Here is a 21,156-nt window from a genome sequence, read left to right as displayed (position 1 = left end):
ATTTGTGCACCATTATCTCTATTTGTACCTTTCATCGCATTGAGACTTTGAAGACTTATGAAAGACACAGAGCACTTGGAGAGAGGTCAGTGTGGTGGTGAGGAGTAGGGTTTTTTTCCCATCTTTGAGTGTGGTCATTCGCAACACGTGTAAACTCTTGAGCCTTGAGGCATGTTCAGAGGACATACCGTATAATCTAGTTCATTTAAAGCATACTGAGCCCGTAAAGTGTTTTCAGCATGTGGAAGGCACACAGCTGGTGGTCAATATCCTGCTGAAGTAGCCTCAAACCAGTAGATAAACATACACTCTGACCTGCTTGGAAGCCGATGTTGTGTAATGTAACCTAACCTACTGTAACATACAACAATATCCTTCCCTGCTGGTATGTCCCCCAGATTGCCACTGCAGGGTCACCATGTTACAACTCAGTAGTTCCTAGGACAAGGAGATAGGGTGCCACCTGTGGCAGTCTCAGGCAGACTTAACTGAGAGACATTTGGACACATTAGGCACTCGAGACAGGAACATTCAGTCTCAAAGCTTGTGGCGGAACAAAGACATTCATGGGTTGGCATGCTAGCATATTTGAGTGCCTGCTGGGTGCTAGCCTGAAGACCACATGGGTTTTTGGCGAGCCTGAGGCGTGCCAGTCATCTCCCCTTGGTTTGCAGTGAGTGCCCTTGCCTGTATTTGCAGTCGCTCTGCCTTGTGCCTCCTCTCCTCGTTGACAGTTTCACTCAGAGACCCTCAGGAGGTAGCACAGACTCTGCTCAAGAAGTCTTATCTGCACACACATTGGTTCGAACATTTACATATCCCACTTTGCGCACAAACACACATTATCTAGCAAAGACATACACCATCAGGGCACGTTTGAACATTCCTACATGCGCTTATTAAAGCTGTTGTGTGGATGCACAGTACTGAGTTGGCAAGCACATTTTGATCAGCATTTTATAGTGTAGTGCTTAAATTGTCATAATTTCTATCACTTCTCATCAACATCGCCAATTATCATCATCATTCCATCTTTGGTAGACATTCCAGCTGATTGACATGAAAAAAAGAAATTATGGTGTGGGCGTTGTGTTAAATCTCCCTCCACTAAGTCTCTCTCTGCTTCTCATTTCTCTTCTTCTTTTTGTACTTAATAGCACTTAGTGAAGGGTATTACAGTTGCTGCGCTACATGGGGCATCACATTAAAATCCTCTCTTACACATACACACACACGTTCAGCAGTCCATTTGGATTCATTTGCATGGCATTTCATTTGGATTTTGCCTCAATTGACGGTTAGGGGGGAGGGATTTAAAAAAAAAACAACTTTGTGTAATAGCATTTCCTCTTAGTCTCCAGTGCACCATAAAGATAGAAAACACAGCGGCCGGAGCCGATAAATGAGTGCAGTGCTGCCATGAGCAGGCCTGTCCCTCAGGCCTACAAACGATAGCTGTTGGAGTTAATTACAGTTTACATCATCATATTTACCCAGAGAAGAGAAACAGAGATTAAAACTCGCCTCTGAGCCCACAGAGGTGTTATTTCTGTATATATTGTACCACAGAGAAGGGGAGTACAATCGTCGTTATGTGTAACATAATGTATTTTACTCTTGACCTGTGAAAACACAGGTTTCATATGGACACATACACACTTCAGTAAAAACATCATTACTGTATGGGAGTGTACAAAGAAAAATAGCATTAAAGGATAGCTTTGCATTTCAATCAATATATATAGTGCATTTTTAAGGAGTTTTGTGTTTGTTGTTCTTATTGGACAAACTGTCAGTCAAATTGGCATGGTAGCACCAGGAGGGTAGCAGCAAAAATACCAACCTCTGACAGAGACAGAACACAGATATGGAACATTGGATGAGAAAGCAGAGATCATGGTGGGAGACAGTCAACCTTTCTTATTCCATCCAAGCTGCAAGATGTTCAAATTGTGTGAAGTGAATGGCATTTCTTCTACATTGCCCACAGTGTTGAAAAATGACCTTTAACAAATTCAGCAGTATCGAACGTATGTTGCTGAGAAACGGGAGGTTGTTTTTGAGTGCTACCGCTCACAGTGCTCAGTTCCTATGTTTGAGTTTGTGTTTCAGGCTCTAGTTAGCTGACTAGCCATGTGGTACAGAGTCACCAGCCTTACTATCCCTCTGACTGAGACAGGCAGAGTGAGACAGAAAAATAGATATGTGAAAGTGTGTGTGTGTTTGTGAGAAAGAGAGAGAGAGAGACGTGAAGCGAGTTGCTAGTTTTTCCAGTCTCTCTTCTTTCCTGTAGCCCACAGGAAGCTGCAGCCATTGGCTCCTCCCTGTCTAGACAGAGAACCATTCTCACACACACACACACACACACTCACACACACTCTCACACATACACATGTTTGGTGCCTTCTACCATCGCAACTTTGATTAATTCCCTGTGTGTGGTGAGAGCAGACAACATCAGCACCACGGTCAGGGGAAAAAGTCCCACAGTCTGCTGGATGTGACAGCTTCCTGCTTCACACTGATGCCTTATACCCTGCTGGTGTGTGTGTGTGCGTGTGTGTGTGTGTTTGAGAGAGAGAGAGAGAGTAGGTCAGTGGTATGACTGAGAGATGGGATGGGGTGTGAAGAGTGTGTGTGTGTGTGTGTGTGTGTGCGTGTGTGTAGCTTCATCTGTCCCCTCGGCTGCATCAGTGCTCAAGCATGTCTGGCTGTGACAGCCCAGCAGCCTGTGTGCCTGTCACACACACACACACACACTCACACAGACAAACACAGGCACACTAAACGAGAGAGTGCAGGCAGGCTCCAACACCAGTGAGGTGAAGGGTCACAAGCGACTGCCTCTCCAATGTTGTGTGAAATGTGTAGATGGCAGTCTGGGCCCATTATGTGCGTATATGCGTCTGTATGTGTGTGTGTGTCTTGAGACAGGAGGGGGGCATCTCAAAGTAACTGGTTATTATCACCTCAATATTTTTCTTATTATGACAATTACATGCTCTAGGAGCGAATTAAGCGATACAGGACGCCAAGCGGGAGTGGTTGACAGCTATTTGGAGACTCAATGCACAGAGCAATTTGCAGCCCCGAGCCAAACAAATTGGATTTGGGCCACTTTGGATTGGGGCCCCAGATTGTTGGGCGTTTGGATCCTCCGACCGCATGCCTGCCTGGCTGGTTAGCTGGCTGGCTTCGATTCTTTACACATGACAATGCAGCAAACAGTTAGCCAGGTAACACAATGCTCTGTGGCCCATGACAAGGATTAAGTGTACATGTGGCAGAAGGGTGTATGTGTTGATAAATGCATTATAAAGAGGGCGCATTGTGAAATGACTTCTTTATGTTAGCGTTTCAGCAATCATGATTTACAATTATGAGTTTATTGGGTATTTACAGTTGACATGTTTATAGTCTACGGGTGTTAAGCCCTCCCACCCTCTCATGTTAGGTAGTGCTGCTACTTTTTTGGTCTTGGGCCATACAGCTGTGCTCAAGTGTGTGTATAATCCAAATGAGCCTAACAGCCTCTAAACGAATTACTGGTCCGCATTTTCCCACCCCTAAACTGCTACTGGAAAAGCTGGCAACAGCAGCCAATTAGGTGAAATGCAATTATTCTCATCCATTCACACAATTAGCCTGTGGGTTAACAACCAAGCTGTACATCCAGCTAGCTCTCTGTGTTTTGGAAAAGCTATCGCCATGGTTACACCTGGTCTCATGGTAACTCCGCCATGTCAAATGGCATGCACCTGGGGCAGCCAGTCGATCGAAAAATAACATTCGGCCCTATTGGCGGAGGCAGCACATTACATCACTCAGCTCAGATTAAAGGGCCCCCTGATTGGCTGAGATAGGGAGTGGTACCACGGGTAGTAAGGAGAGAGGGAAGAAAGCGTGTGCCCCATGTGCTCAGCCGAGCGAGGGTAGATAATGCCAGGCGACAGACTGGGAGGCTGGCAGAGCGGGTGGGCTCTCACAGCAGCATGATGGAAAACAAAGACTTTGTGTGTCATCGCCAAGATCACATTAACCAAAACAAGAAGCCACAGACTGACTGCAACACAGACTTGGTTGTCTGTTCCACAGGCTAAGCCAAGCATGTATAGAAAGGAATTGGGGGGGGGGGTGTCACACCTTGTATATGAAATAACGTGCTGCTAAGGCAATCAGAAAAAATACAGTGTTTGCCAATGTTGACACTGAATTAATGAATGTCTGTTTTTTCTTTTTTTAGTCACAGCCAGTGAACTTTTAACCTAACTAATTCCTGAAGGAATTCAGTGTTTTAAACATTTTTTGCCTCTTAACAATACTTTCACTGTAGCCTTTGTACTCTTATTGCCATATTGTACCAGCACGCTCACTTGTGGTCAGACATCTGAAGAAATGATTAATGGGAACTTCTGTTGAGTCTGATGAAGGCACAGAATTGTTGTTAATTAATTGTTAATTATTATTAATCGCATTGTATTAGCATCATAGAAAAAATGCAAAAAGTGAGAAGTACTTAAGTATGCATGTGTGCGTAGAAAATATGACAGCATAACCTGTAAATTTATTTAGGTGTATTGTTTGGTTGATTGAATTTTGAAAACGCGTATAAATTTTAGGTGACACAGACAGATACAGACACACCATTCTGTGGTGACAGTAATGGTTGCACAGGACTCAGGTGGGACAGGATTGGAGGGTCAACAGGCCTGGTATAGCAGGTAGGATCAGCTGGCATACACCCGTAACTCTTCCCCCTCCTCCCCAAGCACCCACCAGCCAGGAAACCAGGGTCACTTACAGGTGACTTCTCCCATATTCAGCTACAGCTGGGACACAGACAGTAGTCTGTGAATGTGTGTGCGTGTGTCCAAATGCGGGTGATGTGTAGTTAGGGGGCAGCCATCACATTGCATCACATCACATCTGGTCTTCTCTTTACCTCTGCCACTGTCTCTCTTCCATCTCTCACTGTCCTCTTACTTCTCATTCAGGAGGGGGCTATCTGCTAAACACACACACACAACACACACACACAAGCACACACAAACACAGTTCTCTGCTCACCACAGGGAATGAAAACTGTAATATGAACTCACTGTTGGTCTGAATGAAAGCCCATTATAATTCATTTTCACTTCGACAGCCAGTGTACAGTAGTGGCTTCTGTGGGTAATGTTTTTACTCTTCTGTCATATAAAACACTGTCACCATGGCTGTACTTTATCTAATTGGTCACAGTAGGCACAGAAAGCACAGTACAGAAGGTCACAGAAAAGTCAAACACTGTTTTTGCATGTGCAGAGTCAACTTTTAACCTTTCAACTTGTACTGCCTTATGAAAACACTGGAATATGGTGCACCTTTAATCGATTCTGCAATCTGGTCTTTCAGACAAACAATCAGATTTCAGCTATACTGTAATATATAATAATAAAATAATAATAGTACTGTTTTATCATGACATCATATATGGCAGGAAAATGTTGTCTTTGCCTGAGCTTTTAAACATTTAAATTTGCCTACTGCTGTCCTGTCCTGTGTCAGACTAAATGCTTGAATGAGCTTATTAAATGCTCACTTTAAGGCCTCTCTTCTGTTCCAGGATCTGTCCGGCTCGATTGATGACCTCCCCACTGGGACAGAGGCTGGTTTAGGCTCAGCCGTCAGTGCCGGCGGCTCCTCCAGCAGCAGCAGCAGCAGCCAAGGGGAGCAGGGGGGGGCCAGTAACCAGGGACAGTCCCCCTTCTCTCCTCATGCCTCTCCCCATCTCCCCAGCCAGAGGAGCGGGCCCTCTCCCTCCCCTGTAGGATCGCCCGCAGGCTCCACTCAGTCCCAGCAGTCGCGATCAGGTTCTGGACCCATCTCTCCTGCCAGTGGACCTCCCCCCAACACCACCGCACCGGGTAAGATTGCCATTAGAGCCTATTAAAATATGTGCACATGCGTCTTGATAATCTGATTTCATCTCAATGAAAGGTACAGCATGATAAGTTTATTAGTTGAATCACAACAAACAAGACTATCGCGGACAAGACTGCTGTCTGAACCAAACGCCATGTTGCATTTTACATCATTCACCGCTGTGTTAGATTCCCTGGGAAATTTACAAAAGTGCATTACAGCTTAAAAGGAAATTGCTTTGTGGTACCAAAGAGCAGGCTGCTGTGTGAAAGCAAATGAGAAAACAATCAACGCACCACAGTCAGTGACGTCATGTAGCCAGTTTGGCTTTTGACAGACGATGAAAAATAGTTGCTGTGACATCACTCTTTGGGGCGTGGCCAAACACTTCAGTTTCCAGCCTACTTCCAGTCTGCTTACCTGCTTCAGTTTGATGTGCTCTTTTGAAAATGATACTTGCAGCATCTTTATAGCAGTCATATTAGTAGACCTGTTGCTGCTGTAAGCACACCACAGTTATCACACCCATATTTCTGCTTGACCTTTCCGTTTATTTTGCTGCTTAAGGACCTAAGCCTGATTTCATTTGTTTTTAAATATGTGCATTTAAAGAGGATTTTAAAAAGGTCATGTAGAACACTGACCCTGATGCAGAATAGGTAGACATGTTTCCACAAATAACAACATTTGAATGCAGTGCGTTTTGCATTGCAAGAGCAGATTCCAAGGATTGCGTCTCAGCTGTCTATAACCAAACACCCAAATATATTAGACCATGAAAAACAGGGTTACAGTAAGGAACTAGTGTTAAGATGCCTCATTAACTAGTCTTAATTGAATATTATTATCCATAATAATATTGTCTGTGTAAACCTAGCCACTGAGACTTTGCTTGAGTCTTAGGTGAGAATGCTCTGACCTCGTTTTAAAGCAGTCCAGATAAATTAGAGCATTAAAAGTGGCAGCATCCTGGCTTTAGAGCACCTTTTTTTTTCTTATCTCCAGCTCCAACCATATAATCCATCCAGATCAATTTTCTTTCAGCCGTTTCGGACAGAGGATGAAGCTGAGTGCACACCGTAGCAGAAAACCAAATAATATCAATCCAGCACGTCTAGACTTTTATATCTCTGGTTCATTTGAAATCCTAATTCAGGCCGCAGAAGAACATTACAGAAGAACAATGCAGAGTACTTCATGGAATTTGCCTCATTTATTTTCTCCACACAGTTTTTGTCCTTGCATGGGGGGGGTTGGTTAAGTCTGTGATCGCGGTGTTGTAGGAATACTACATTGCAGTAGAATTTTAATTAAGTCCATCTCCCTTCTACTTGTGGATTGCACAAGTATTTCCAACATTTATGTCCAGACTGTATTTCCTGTCCATTCTGTGTTAGTGAATTGAGACTGACTGGTAGAGGAGGACCTCCCATCTGATTTGTAGCCTTATCTAAGATATGGCAGGCCAAACAAAACACCAACAAGATTATCAGACAATGCACGGTGTGTCTGTCCGTCTCCTGAGGCCAGAGCAGAGCGCATAACCGTTTAGATAAACACTAAGCATTTTAAACGAGTGTGAATTTGATTTGCTTTAGACCTGTGTGTGAATGCACTCGCCTGTGCACGCTCTTCATGCCTCCCTGTCATCCCGCCACCTCTCTGCCCGACTGCATGGCTGACCGGAGCATCAGCACGTCTCAGACTTGTCAGTCACTCTGACGAGGCGGGGCAAAATGTCTTGAGTGAGATCCTGACACCAGCTCCTCCTCCACCTCCTCCCCTCCTCGCAGCCGCTTACCAGAGTGATTGACGCTAATGAAAAACTGGGACAGTGGTTTTTCCAGGCGCTCGTGCCAAGAATCATGACGAGAATCCGGAATGAGGCGGCAAAGACGAGAAGCGAAACCGATCGCTGGGACGTGATTAATAAGAAAATATTTTAAAATATTCCCCGTGCCAAATAAATGGTGATAAAGCGTGGAGCAGTGAGTAACATCTGGCATGTTTTAGCGGCTGTACTACAATCAGTTTGAATTAGATCAAGGAGCAGCCAGCCTAAGAGAGACACAGGAGAACTAATGTGGTTAGCACACATCTGATTACTAACGCTCTGCTTTCTAACACTTCATCACAAGTTAGAACACTTTGGTTAATGTTGTCGTTTTAGTTTGGTACAAGTCAGTGAGGAGAGGAGCGAGCAAGAGAGCTAGCAAGTGTGTGAGTGTGTGTGTGCGTGTCTGTGTGTGTCTTCACTGCTCCCACTCCTGTTACTTCTGCAGCCATAAAAAATATTCATTATTCAAACCAGTTGTGTGAACAACAGTGTCCTCGAAATAAACTTAATAAGACAAACATTATTAAGCTAATTAATTAGTGTGGAAAAATTACTGTTTTTATCTGCTGTAGTCTGAGCACCAGTCAAGAAAAAGTCAAAACACGGCATATCTTGTGGCCGCTTTGCATTGTGGCTCATTAAGGCTACTGTCAGCCGAGTAAATGGAATTGCAGACTCTTCTATAATTGATTCTGCTCCTTGACTGACAACAAAATCTGTTGTTTACGTTCAAGTTTTAGGTCATTTTTGGGTGATTATTCTCCGATGAAACACTATATAGCTGTGCTGTAATGTCACCATATGATGTCACATTTGTGACATTTGAGTCTTATATGTGTTAGTTAATTTCTCTGTTTATATATAAACAAAAGAAGCAGTTTGTGTGGTGCTAGAGTGAATGTTTGTGTGTGTCTGTGTGTACCATGTTTAATTATGCAAAAAGTGGTTTATAGGTAAAGGTGTATCACAGATTGACTGTAAGTAAAGGGATATCATCCCATTCTTTGTAAAGCCAGTAATTTGGAGTGTGTCTGTGTTAGTCTGTCACCGGTCAGCCTCACTCATTGGAGTGATGCGACATGTCACACAGCTGAGCACTCATGGGGCACGCGTTACCCTTGACAGCGGTCAGAGGAGAGCAATTTCATCATGTCATCCTTCCACCTGGCTGTCAAACACACACACACACACACACACACACACATATCAAAAAAGAACACAGAAGGCATGTGCAGCATACATACCAGCAGGTTTCATGTGAAACATACAGTATATGGTGGCACATATAGGTCACCCGTAACCTTTATATGCTTGCTTTCTTGAGTGTGTGTGTGTGTGTGTGTGTGTGCGTGAGAGAGAGAGAGAGACTGACAGATTGCCATACGCCCATACACTTGCACAAATCTATCCTGTCGTAGCTCCATGGCATGCCTGTGATGCCTGTGTCTCCCCACTTCTCCTCCTCTCTCTCTCCCTCTCTCTCTCTCTCTCTCTCTCTCTCTCTCTCTCTCTCTCTCTTTGTTCCTCTCTCTCTGCGTCTCTCCATGAAGCAAATCCAATACACTGTAACATTATCCGGGCCTTGCCTTGCTATTTGGATTCTCTCCTGGAGCCAAAAAGGCACACACAGGGCCAAATTGATTTTCCTGTTGCGCTAGATTTGTGACAGTTGAGCAGAAATCACATTGCTCAACTGCCAACCTCCCCCTCCTCTTCCTCCACCTTGTATGCACACACAAACCTCCTCCTTCCTAGTGTCTCCAAAGCAATTCAGACCGTCCTCAGAATATTTTCCTCCTTACATGAGACATCGGGGACGTGGCAAGCAGATGTTCGTCTCTCAACCGGATGGATGTGGGGCTGAATGGGACCACTGCCAGGGGAGTTTCCTTCACTGACTACAAGCTGCTGAAGACAGAGATGAATCCAGTCAAAGTGCAGAACACAAGGTCCTGAAAAAGTTCAGCCTTCAGTGTCAAAGTTAGTTTTGTCTCAGCTGCAGCAGCCACAGACTATGAGATATGATGATTTGTCTGTGTTTAGCTTTCAAATAACATCCTGTGTATTTCCAGATGTAGATAACATGGTGTCTGCTGTGCGGTTTGGAGTGTGTACATGGGCTGGCATGATATGTTGTCACCAGGTTGACAACCTGTCAGTGTGGCGTCACTTCCTGTCAGCCTCAGTATGGCTGACAGGACATATCCATTACCAGCCTGAACCTGATAGATATTGAATCAAACTTCACACAAACAGAGCATAGAAACTCAGTCGTCACCAGCTCAGATTGCCGGTGCTGATGGGGTGGAGGTGATAAAGCAGAGAGATGCACATGTCTGCTGCTGCTGCTGCTGCTACGAGGTAAAATCCCACAACAAATTTCAGTGTCAACAAATATACTGCAAAAAAATATACTTCTCTTTGACTCATCTCTGATCCAAAAGTAGCACTCCAGTACTACATGCTCATGATTCAAAATCACATAGATGTTCCAATGAGTTGAGATTTAGTCTCTGTGAAGGCCTTAGCCATCCATGCCCTGCACAGAATCGTTTATTTCTCTACTCATTTATGCAGGTTCATAGCTAGGAAAGACTGTTGCTGTTATCACTGAAGTATTAGTATTATCAAAATAAATTTTCCCCCATAAGCAGTTAGAATAACTGACCATTCTAATCACTTGGGAATGAGTGATAACCTTGTGCCCCTGTCACCATGGCAATGTTGTGTTTGTTTCTAAGACCACCTTCTTTCCAGCCTCTCTCAGAGTGATGCTGAAAAACTTGCCCATGCTTTTGTTACTTCTAGGCTGGACTACTGCAACTCATTATTATCAGGATGTCCAAATTACTCTATTAATAGCCTGCAGCTGATCCAGAATGCAGCAGCAGCTAGAGTTTTGACAGGAATCAGCCAAAGGGATCATATCTCCCCCATCTTAGCTTCTCTTCACTGGCTACAAAATTCAGAATAGACTTTAAAATTCTCCTACAGTATAAGGCCCATCGTACCTGCAGGATCTAATAGTCGCATATATTCCCAATAGAACACTCAGATCACAGAGTGCAGGTTTACTTGCAGTTTCCAGAATTCATAAAAGTAGAACGGGAGGACGAGCCTTTAGCTATCAGGCACCCCTGCTGTGGAACCAGTTGCCAATCTGGGTTCGACAGGCAGACACCACCTCCACTTTTGAGACTAGACTTAAAACCCTTCTGTTTAGCAAAGTGTATAGTTAGCCTCAAACAAAGTGTGTAGGGCTGGTAGGCATAGGTAGGCATAGGCACAGTCACTTCTTGATATACGGCCACAGGTAGAACAGGTCTGACTAACTGTTAGTCTTTAATCTCTATCATAGCTACGCTGCTGTAGGCCTATGCTGCCGGGAGACACAAACACGATGAACCAAGCAGTTCCCCCACCTCCACAACACCACCACCATCTCTACTCCCACACCTCCTCTCCTCTTCTTCCTCTCCCCTCCTCTCCTCTCATTAGGTCAACATATGATTCATTATTTTATGTCACTAACTGTGTGTCCAGTTCTCCTCGTAGTTTTGTGTCTCTCCCTCCCTTTCTTTCTCTCTCTGTATCCTTCTGCATGTATCTCTCCATCCAGCTCTACATGTTGAACTGCATCCGGCCCTCTGACAAACCCAATGTCTACTGTCAACATCTGCCCATGTCGTTCTTCTATGTAGTGCCATTATAGCTAACTTGAACAACATCAGCTAAAAAACAAATACATACAATACATAGTCTTCAGAATTCCAATTTTAACAACCTGTCATGTTTGTCCTTTGTAATGTATGATGTTTGTTGCATGTATGTTTCTCTCTCTCTCTCTCTCTCTCTCTCTCTCTTTCATCCTCTCTGTCCTGTCTACCTTTTCTCCCCCCCCCTCACCTGGCCAACTATCAGCAGGATGGTTCTCCCTTGTGAGCCGGGTCCTGCTCAGGGTTTCTTCCTGTTAAAAGGGAGTTTTTCCTTGTCACTGTCTGCTTACTCGGGGGTTCAGGCTCTGGGTTTCTGTAAAGCACCTAGAGACAATTTTGATTGTATAAGGTGCTATATAAATAAAATTGAATTGAATTGAATTGAAATGTTTCAGACTGCAAGGCCGTAACGAGAATAGAGCTAAGAGTAACTAGAGTGGGACTCTGTATTTATGGCTGATTTCAGATCTGGTTCATGTTTGGTGGTATTTTCATCTGCCTGTGTGCCTGCGTGTGTTTACACATTTGCGTCTGTGTGCCTGCCTCGCTTTGAGGGTCAAACTGCAATACTTTACCACATTGTGCAGCTACTAATTGACACAGAGCACATCCACACTCCTCCATGGCCCAGCTCACACTGTCTGCTGCAGAATATCACAAATACTCATCTACGCCTCTTCTATTTTTTGTCTCTCTTCTCCTCCGAGGTCCAGTTAACGCTCTCTGCCTACCTACCCCCCCCCCCTTTCGATTCTCTCCTTTCCTCCCTCTTCCATCTCTCCTCACCCCTCCAAGTTTTTATTTTCTTTTAAAGAGGTGATTGCAGCTCGCAGGCGAGTGCTCGGGAGAGTTTAAGCTGTGTATATGCGTTCCGCTTCAAGTGCTTCCAGGGCCTAAAAAGGACAGAGAGGTCAGGGCGAGTGGAGGAGGGATCGAGGAAGGGGGCATGGATGGAGGGTGGGAGATAGAGAGGGTGAGAAGACCAGGCCTGTCCAGTTAGTGAGCTCTAGGGTCCATCCCAGTGAATCTCCTCCAACCCGCTTTTCATCCACCCTTGTCCTTTACATCATCCCCCAGCGTAGCCTGTGGTTTGCTTTCAGTTTAACATTTCAGAAAATGTGTTTCTTTCTCTAATTATGATAATGAGAACCAGAGACAGAAAAAAAAGTATTTTACAGTGGTGCTGGTCTCTTCCACACCGGGGTCAAAGGCCAAACATAGACGCCTGGAAGGAACCAGACTGATGACCTCAGATCAGTACTCCACGCATCAAAGTGGCCATTTTTAAAAACAATGCCAGTAAACGACTCTCCAAACGGAAGAGAAAAGACTAATTTACAAGCTGCAAAATATCATACCAGCAAAGACGCCTCAGGGACGTTCAACCAGAACTTATATTTTTTTCTCTGCTAGTGCGAGTTATTACAAGAAAGCAGCGGTGAGTTTTTATGCAAGTGTGTTTTGCAGTGTGGAGTGTGTGGAGCCGGCAAGTTTTCTAGTCACACCACTCCCTAAGAGGCTGCATGGTGGGAACACTGCCTCTGGCTGTCCCTGTCCCTCTCTCTTTCTCTCATTATTTTTATCGTGCCTGCTTTCTCTTATGTTCTCTCTTGTGTCTCACGTTCCCTCGTCCCCACCCTTTCCTCCCCATCTCTGTTTGTCTCTGCTGCTTTCTTTGCTCAGAGCATTGCTGCGGTACAGGCCTCCCACAGAGGAACAAGGCTGAATTTTCCATCCATATTTCTGCCTCTGTTCCTCCCTCTTATTTCTCAGTGTCTCTCCTCCAGCTCTCTTTCTCCTCTTCTGTCCTCCTTTTTCTTCGTCTTCATCCCTATCCACGCATCAACCCCCTCCACCCTCACCCACCCACTCCCATCTACCCGTCAATCCCCCACTCCCACATGCCCCTGTCTCTCCTCCTCCTGATGGCTGCTCATGTTCGAAGTGAAACAGCAAAATGCCCTCCCTGCAGACATTATATTCGCAAAGTACACCGTCGGCCAAAACAGGGGGAGAAAAAATAGCGCTGGCATGCTGCGTTAGCCGTTTAGAGAAATCCCATTCTAACTCCGTCCGACTGAAAAAACCTAACCGAACACTAACAGCGCACAATTATTTTCCCTCCCCATCACCTATTTTCTTGCTTTCTCTCACTCCATTGCTCTCACTCTCCCCCACATCCCGCTTGCTGTTTTTTAGCTTAAGCTGCAGTTTTGCTTTACTTACAGTTGCTACTCAGCATTGGAAGTAATGAGGATCTTGGGAGAGCGCTTGTTTTGCGAGCCACTGCAGGCCTGCGCTCGTCCCCTACAGGGAGAGTTAACTGGCATTAGCCCCCGGCTTGGAGAGGCATTGACTCGCACCCATTGAGATCTAAACCGCCATTATTGGAGCCCGCTGTTTATCTGCCTCTTTCCCCTAAAGACATGGCAAGCAGGGGATATTACCTTGGTGGGTGTGTATATGTGTGTGTGTGTGTTCACTGGGTGGTGCAGGTGTGTGTACATTTACAGCCTAAGGGTTGTATTAAGAGATGGTGCTGAAGCAGCCCTTTCTCTGTATTCCACACTGGTCTATTAGTGCTCACCGGCGTTACCTCACTTTAGCAAAAATGGCCCCTGCTGCTCCAGGGGGTCTATATTTGTGAGAAACAGTAAGGGGGAGTGCGTGTGTGTGTGCGCGCGCGCGTGTGTGTGCACGTGTAGGCAAGCAGAGGCATGGCTGTGTCTTGGTGTATGCTTATATCTGCACACTCTCACACACACATGTCTGCTAATGCACACCTACCTTTCATCTCCAATTAATAAAAGTCTTTTCATTGACTCTCAGGTTGTCATTACACACACACACACACACACACACACACACACACATACACAGTAGCTTCTAAGCTTAATATTACCAGAACCGTGAAACAAAACAGAAATATGGCCACAAGTACTCTCCCTCTGCTTTGAACTTCCCCAGCATTTGCGTTTGAAACCCTGATGAAAAAAAAAGCTTCAAAGACCACACTCCCTCTCTTCAAAGGAGACTCAGGGTTGCCTCAACGGTCCTTGCGAAGGAAAAATTTTAAATGTGTATTTTAGTGAGGAGCATTATCTCCAAAAACGCAATGAACTCCCATTACTTTTGGCCCGGCTGCCTTGTATCATGAGGAAAGAGAAGAAAATGGATGTGCTCGCTAAGTGCATTTTTACAAAGAGCAAATTACAGTTATTTGACTCTTCAGTTGTATTCCAAAAGTGCATCTTCATCCTAGATATCCTCCTGTTTGCTCTTGGTCTTCATGTAGTACCTGCACTGTCTTTCTAAAACTCCCCATCAACATGATCAAAACATCAAACCCATTCATCTCTAAAGCCAAGTGGTCTCTGATAAGTCAGTGTTAAAGATAAACGTTAGCGCAGGTGCACTCTCATGAATGAGTCACGTTTGAAGACGTTCCACCAAATATCACAGATTATACTCAATCCAATTCTTTCAGAATAACAACATCCAGTCAGGAAGTACATTTAATTAAAATTCACTTTTAAAAAGCACTTAGCCACCGTTCCCATTAAACTAAAAATGTATAAATGTGAGTGGCAAGGATTTTTTTTTATGCATATTTTCATTTCTGTATGTTTGCGTATGTGCTCAGCTGGGCGCTCATGGAGGTGTTAATTAAAGACAGCGGATAAAGATGCATGCTGAGGGACAGCAAGATATAACAATGCCATCTCATTGCCATGTGCTAATTGTGTTATAGTACTATAAGTAACAAACACAAAGAGATCTAAACACTGAAATAAAGATGCATTCAAGGACTAAAAAGGACAAAAAAAATGTCAAAAAAAGATGCAAGAATCATCACAAATATTTAAATCCAGTCAATAAAAATATAATCACTGAAAATCAAAAGGTCTCAGACATGTAGAAGAGCAGTTTCAATTGCAAAAAGAAACACGTGTACTCAAGAAATTACACTTGTACTGAGAAAGTTATACATTGTACATAGTTACAGCCAGACAGGATGACAAATGTTTTAAATATTAAATTAAACATGCTCAGTGACACCAGCCAGAAGAACATGGATGCTGGATGCATTTCCTTCCCATGTGTTTGTTTTAGATTTTGATTCATACAGTAGCTAGCAAACACGGTCTTTGTCTGTGGACAGAGAAAGATATACAGTCAGCCACTGCTGACATTTAGCTCTCTCTCTCTCTCTCTCTCTCTCTCTCTCTTTCTCTCAGCAGCACATGGTGAAGAACTGCATGTCAAAGATTCAGGGTATGAATTATTAATGGTACGGATTAAATGTGCCAGGACTCACTGTGGAGCCTGTTTGTTTTATTTGGATGTAATTATTTAATGGCTCCTTGTTAAAAAATGATAGTGAGGAGAGGAGAGGAGAGGAAAGGAAAGGAGGGAGGAAGTGAGAAAATGTGAGAAGAGGCTTTGTTTGGACAGTAATTGGTAGTGAAATAATTACAAAGTGCTCTGAGCTTCACTCGTTCATTGCATAGAAAGAAGGAGGGAGGGGAGAGGCCTCGTCAGACTCAACAATATTACCACTCCTCACATCTGTTTTTCAGTTTCCTCTTTCTAAACAAGGATCTCTGTGGCTTGTCCTTCTTCTTTTTCCCTCTCTCTCTCTCTCTCTCTCTCTCTCACACACACACACACACACACACAAACACACACACGCTCATATGTCTTTGCATTCACTTCATCTTTGGTGACAATTTACATGGCTGTGTAGAGAAAGCAGCGGAGCATGGAGGGCACTGTTCCCTATTTGTACCTTCACAGTGGCACGCACACACACACACACACACACACACACACATACAGTACAAGCTGCTGCCACCACCACTCTGCCACCCAAACAAACAGAGTCTGACAGCATGTCTGGTGCCTGGCATGCATCCCTGCACACAAACGCATGCACGCACACACACACACAAACAAATGCTAGCTTTTATCATGGGGTCGACTTCCATAGCTACGGGTTCAGTAAACTCCTGTTAGCGTACTTCAGCCTAACTATCCATCCACCCCTCTAATGCCGTGTTGCAGCTAAATCTGTCCCTCTGGCAACAAGTGGTCATGACCCTGTATAAGAGGCTTTAGGTCCCTTAAACTGTTAATATCATATACACATTGATGCAGGAGCAAGCACACACATGAGTGCACATGCAGATTGGTGGAAGCAGCTGCACACACTCAAACATACCAGTGGCAGAAAATAACTAAGTGACCTACATTTATTAAGGCACTGTGCATAGGTATACTTGGTGTATACACATGAGTACATGAGTATTTCCATGATTACTAACTACTTCTAATGACTACACTTCAGGGGGAAATATTGTACTTTTTACTGCACTATAGTTGCTAGTTACTTTAAATCAAATGTGATGCACTGCATAAGTTATAAGTAAGAAAATATTTATGTACACGTTAATGCATTGTTAATAGTAATCCAAATAATCTAGTTAAAATACATAAACTGTATTTTATAATACATATTCTCAAATGAGTACTTAAATGTAGCAGTTTCTTATTATATTACATATAATACATTTTTTACTTTTACTTGAACCCTGAATCCTATGGATGTGCTTTGACATGACATCCTCTGCCACACTCCTGTTTCCTGCAGCCTACTGCGTCACTGTTACTCCACCCTTTAGCTCTGATGAACCAGTCTTTACTGTGCAATACAGAGTTTTATTTGCTAGTGATGGACTTAATCAGCATTGTATGAACTCATTTGATTCAAGGGCTTGAATCTAACAGACGTTCATTCATATGTAAAAGTCCTCCACTGCCGGTTTTAGTGAAGGAATTCTTCTTTCGCTGCTGGTACATACACACATGGAAGCAAGTAGCTAGTGTTTATAGTTTCTGTAACATTCACACACTGATGTTTTCCCTTCCCTCCTGCCACACGGTGACAGAGTAACTAATCGAATATTCCCTCTTTGAAGCAGTGCCGCTGGATCTATTCATGTGTGAGGCAGGGGGTCTGTGGGTGCGTGCGTGTGTGTTTGTGTGCGTGTCTGTGTGTGTGTGAGTGCCTTTGTGCTCTTACACATTTCTCTTTTTGTGTTTTGAGTGTGTTTATTTACACTTGTTTGTCCAATTACATTTACATCTGTCTCTGTGTGTCTGTGTGTGTGTGTGTAGGTGGCCGGGAGAATGGAAATGTTGTTTATGCAGTTTTATGCAAAGCAATTATGTTGACTTAATTGGGTTTGTTTATGTGGAGAGTGTGCCACCTCCAGTCATGTATTACTCCTACTATGGACAGACACATCACTCACACACACACGCACACACACACACACACACACTTTTTAAAATAGCTCACTTTCTATGTGTGATTGAATAATTTGAAGTGTTTCCTCTATAGTAACGGATTTCTATTCACTGTGAACACTGCAGCAGAAAAATTGTGTCAATACGGCTTGCTGTACTTCATAATGTATCATCCTGAGTAAACAATTAATTTGGCACTGTCCGTTCTCTATGGAAGCAAGTCAAATCATGTAATGTAATTGTAAACATATGTCCTGACAATCATCACTGCACATGTAGAGTTGAATAACCTCATCCACAGCAAAGTAAACCAGTACAGTTTGAAAAAACAAAACGTTCTTCCCCTTGTCCTTCCCTCTCCTCATTGTCTCAGGTCTGAATCCAAAGATAAAAGGTTAATTTGCCACCTCTCCCCTTCCTCTGGGCCAAATCAATCCACCGAAGTCTCTGTCTGCCATGTCCTAATCAGAGTCTCAACTCACTATTGGATTTCAATGGAACAGGCACAGCCCAAAGACCTGCACAACCATCTAATCAATGAACCTCAGATGGCTCTGCTTTTCTATATGGGGTCGCTCTGGTTTTAATGCTTACACAAAGATGTGGCACTGGGTCCAATGACTTAATATGTCCTCTGGAAGTGCATTTGTCATTTAGCTAATAGTCAACCACAAACAACTGCATGTGTAGTGACTCTCTGAGCTCTCTGCGTGTCTGTAAAGGTTGAATTTTTAATCAAACCCATGACATGAAGCTCAAGAAACAATTCTGGGGCAGCCTCAGTCAAATTAAAGCTGTCAGTTTGAGGCTGTTTGCTCATTGTTTTTACTGCAGCAGTCAAATGGCAGAAAACTTTTTGAACCAAGTGACTTCAGTGGCCTTGAAAGAAATTCAGAGAAAAAGACAAAAGTGGTCCTTCAGTTCTTTATTCTTACAACAAAGCTGCAATTTCCCTCAGTTTTCAAGCAAGCAAAGTAAATATAAATTCATTTTCTTTTGACCTCCCTTTCATGCAGACAAGGGAATTCAATTCACGCAAAGCATTTTTGTTTAATGTGACAGCTTTTGTTCCAAAGACAGGATTGAACCGTTGTAAGGCTGAAATGTGTCAGTACAATATCGAGTGGATGTCTAAATCATCTGACTTCACTTTGTTCTGCAGGTTCCACTGTGACCCCACAGAACTCTGGGAATGGTCCAGATGGAGCCCACCCTCCAATCACCCGCTCGCCTATGGCTCAGGAGAGAGGTATGTGTGTTAGCCACTGGCCAGCATTTGGGCGTTGGTTTTATCTTGCAGGAGAATAATTAAAGTTGTGGTTAATGTTTGTGGAATGGAAAGATGTGTGTGCTTATGACATGATTTTGGTGCAAGCTTGTGACTAGCATGCATGTCCTTAGTATGACCATTGCATGCATTTTAGTCTCTTTCTGTGTGCCAAATAAATAGTTTCCACAAAAACATCCAGATTGTGGCTCACACTCAGATTAAAAGAGGCTGTGCACTTAGAAAGAGTCAAATCTTTTTCTTTTTTCTTTTTACATTCCCCACCAGTGGGGAGTACATGTGCAAAAATGGTATGTTGGCAAAGCTCAAAGAAAAGCACCAGCAGTTGTTGTAATGAGAGATTTTCTGAAGGAACTGGAGGGCTTCAGCACAAAGACGTAAACAAACAATATGGATAGTTTGGCTCAATTCAGGACTGTGCTGTTCCAAACTTTGTTCCTTCAGCAAATATACTACCCACCTTACCTTTCATTTCATTTCAACTTAACTTTTCAAACACATGCTGGATCAAATGATAGTTGTTGTAGTTGTAGTTTAGGCTGAGCAGGTGCTCTTATGCACAGATGTGAGGATTTAGCATGGTGCTGCATCATTGGCGAGCTTAGGTCATGGGAAAACCATGGTTTGGTAAATATGTAACAGTAACCATTCAGACAACTTATCCTGGATCTAGTTCAAGTCAAAATGTGTATTTTTGATAGAGGCACTTCATTTTTGGCCGCAATGTTTTGCCAGAGGCTTGTAACATGATTGCTAACCCACAGGCCACATGTGCCTGCCAAACGAGAAATTGTTTCCAGCAATTACAGCCACTTCTCGAGTACTGCTAAAAACAGCAGAATTGCTCGTGACACAAACAAAAAAAATCTGCATCCACACAACATTGCAAAAAATCTAAAAGACTAGGATGTAAACTTAATGGAATGACTGCGCCGCTCCTTCTCTATCACCCACTGAAGAGCCGTTAGCATCAGAGAGAGACAGAGGGAGGAGATGGATGAAGACAGAGAAAAAGAGAGGGACAAAGCAAGGGAGGGACTGTAAAAGGTTATTTCCCAACATGATGAAATCAAGCCGGAGATTTAATGCTGCTCTCTAATGTCTGTAAACCTCGAGCCCTCCCCAGCCCAGTCCAGGAAAACACAGTGCCGGTTAACAGGGCTGACTGTTGTTTTTGCTGTTTTTTCCTAGCTAGGATTAATCCACCCCAGCCCCCCTCCCCAACACACACACCCCACTTTGCTCAAATGCCTTCCACCCTAAGAGCCCCTCTCCACTCCTCATTTCCATAAATCCGCTGAATGTCCCTTTTTTACCTCACTGTCTCTCGCGTGCTTCGCCAGCTGCCTGTTGTTGTTGTTGTCCAGTTGAGAGCTTCCTTCGCTTTGCCAGAAAGACAGAAAGGTTTATGTGTGTGTGTTAATGTGTGTGTGTGTGTGTGTGTGTGTATATGTGTGTGTGTGTATGTGTGGAGAGGGAGAGGGAACGAAGTAGAGAGAGAGAGAGAGAGAGAGAAATCCTTGAATGTGTTATTTGCTTTTAGCACTGTCTGCACAATGTTCCTCTCCTCATCCATTTTCCAGGCAATTTAAAGCGCGATATTACACACTGTAATTTTTTTCTCCTCCTCTCCAGAATCCCCTTACCCTAATGGAAGCAAAACATTACAATAATGTCCTCGCTCCTTAAACCCAGCACTCGCAGCCTAAGCACTTTCAGGTCCCAATCGCTCTTTTCCTCTGTTGCACTGTCTTTCCCTCCTACACACACTCTCTCTGTCTTGGCCTCCTTCTCTTTGCCTTACACACAAACACACACATAGAGCGTTTATTGCTCTCTTTCTCTTTTATCTCTCCCGACACACTCAGAAACACAAACATGTGCATGCATGTATGTGCGCACAAGCATATAGTGAATATAAACGTAGCATTTTAAAACTTTTATCTCCTCTCTCCTCACATTTTCTTTTAGTCTCTTAGCAGAAACAAGGAATTATACAAGTGTCAACTTGCCCTTTCCATTTCCCTAAACCCAAAACTCACTAAAGAGTCAATCTGTGCACGCTCATTCAATAAAGCAGATAGCTATCAAAGTTTACAGTC

General features: G+C 43.7%; 1 protein-coding gene across 9 annotated transcripts in view; it reads left to right on the top strand.

The window, feature by feature from the left end:
- Positions 1 to 21,156, top strand: part of LOC124072513 (AT-rich interactive domain-containing protein 1B-like) — a 190,566-nt gene that overhangs the window by 133,763 nt on the left and 35,647 nt on the right. For all 9 annotated transcript variants that reach the window (XM_046413992.1, XM_046413993.1, XM_046413989.1 and 6 more), the window contains 2 exons: positions 5,606 to 5,906; positions 18,929 to 19,015. In XM_046413992.1, coding sequence (XP_046269948.1) covers positions 5,606 to 5,906; positions 18,929 to 19,015 — 388 coding nt within the window. The remainder of the gene's footprint in view (positions 1 to 5,605; positions 5,907 to 18,928; positions 19,016 to 21,156) is intronic.

The sequence above is a fragment of the Scatophagus argus genome, chromosome 15 (assembly GCF_020382885.2).
Source record: "Scatophagus argus isolate fScaArg1 chromosome 15, fScaArg1.pri, whole genome shotgun sequence".
Classification (NCBI taxonomy): Eukaryota; Metazoa; Chordata; class Actinopteri; family Scatophagidae; genus Scatophagus; species Scatophagus argus.
Note: the sequence above shows the minus strand (reverse complement) of the source record. Positions and strands in the feature narration are given on the sequence as shown.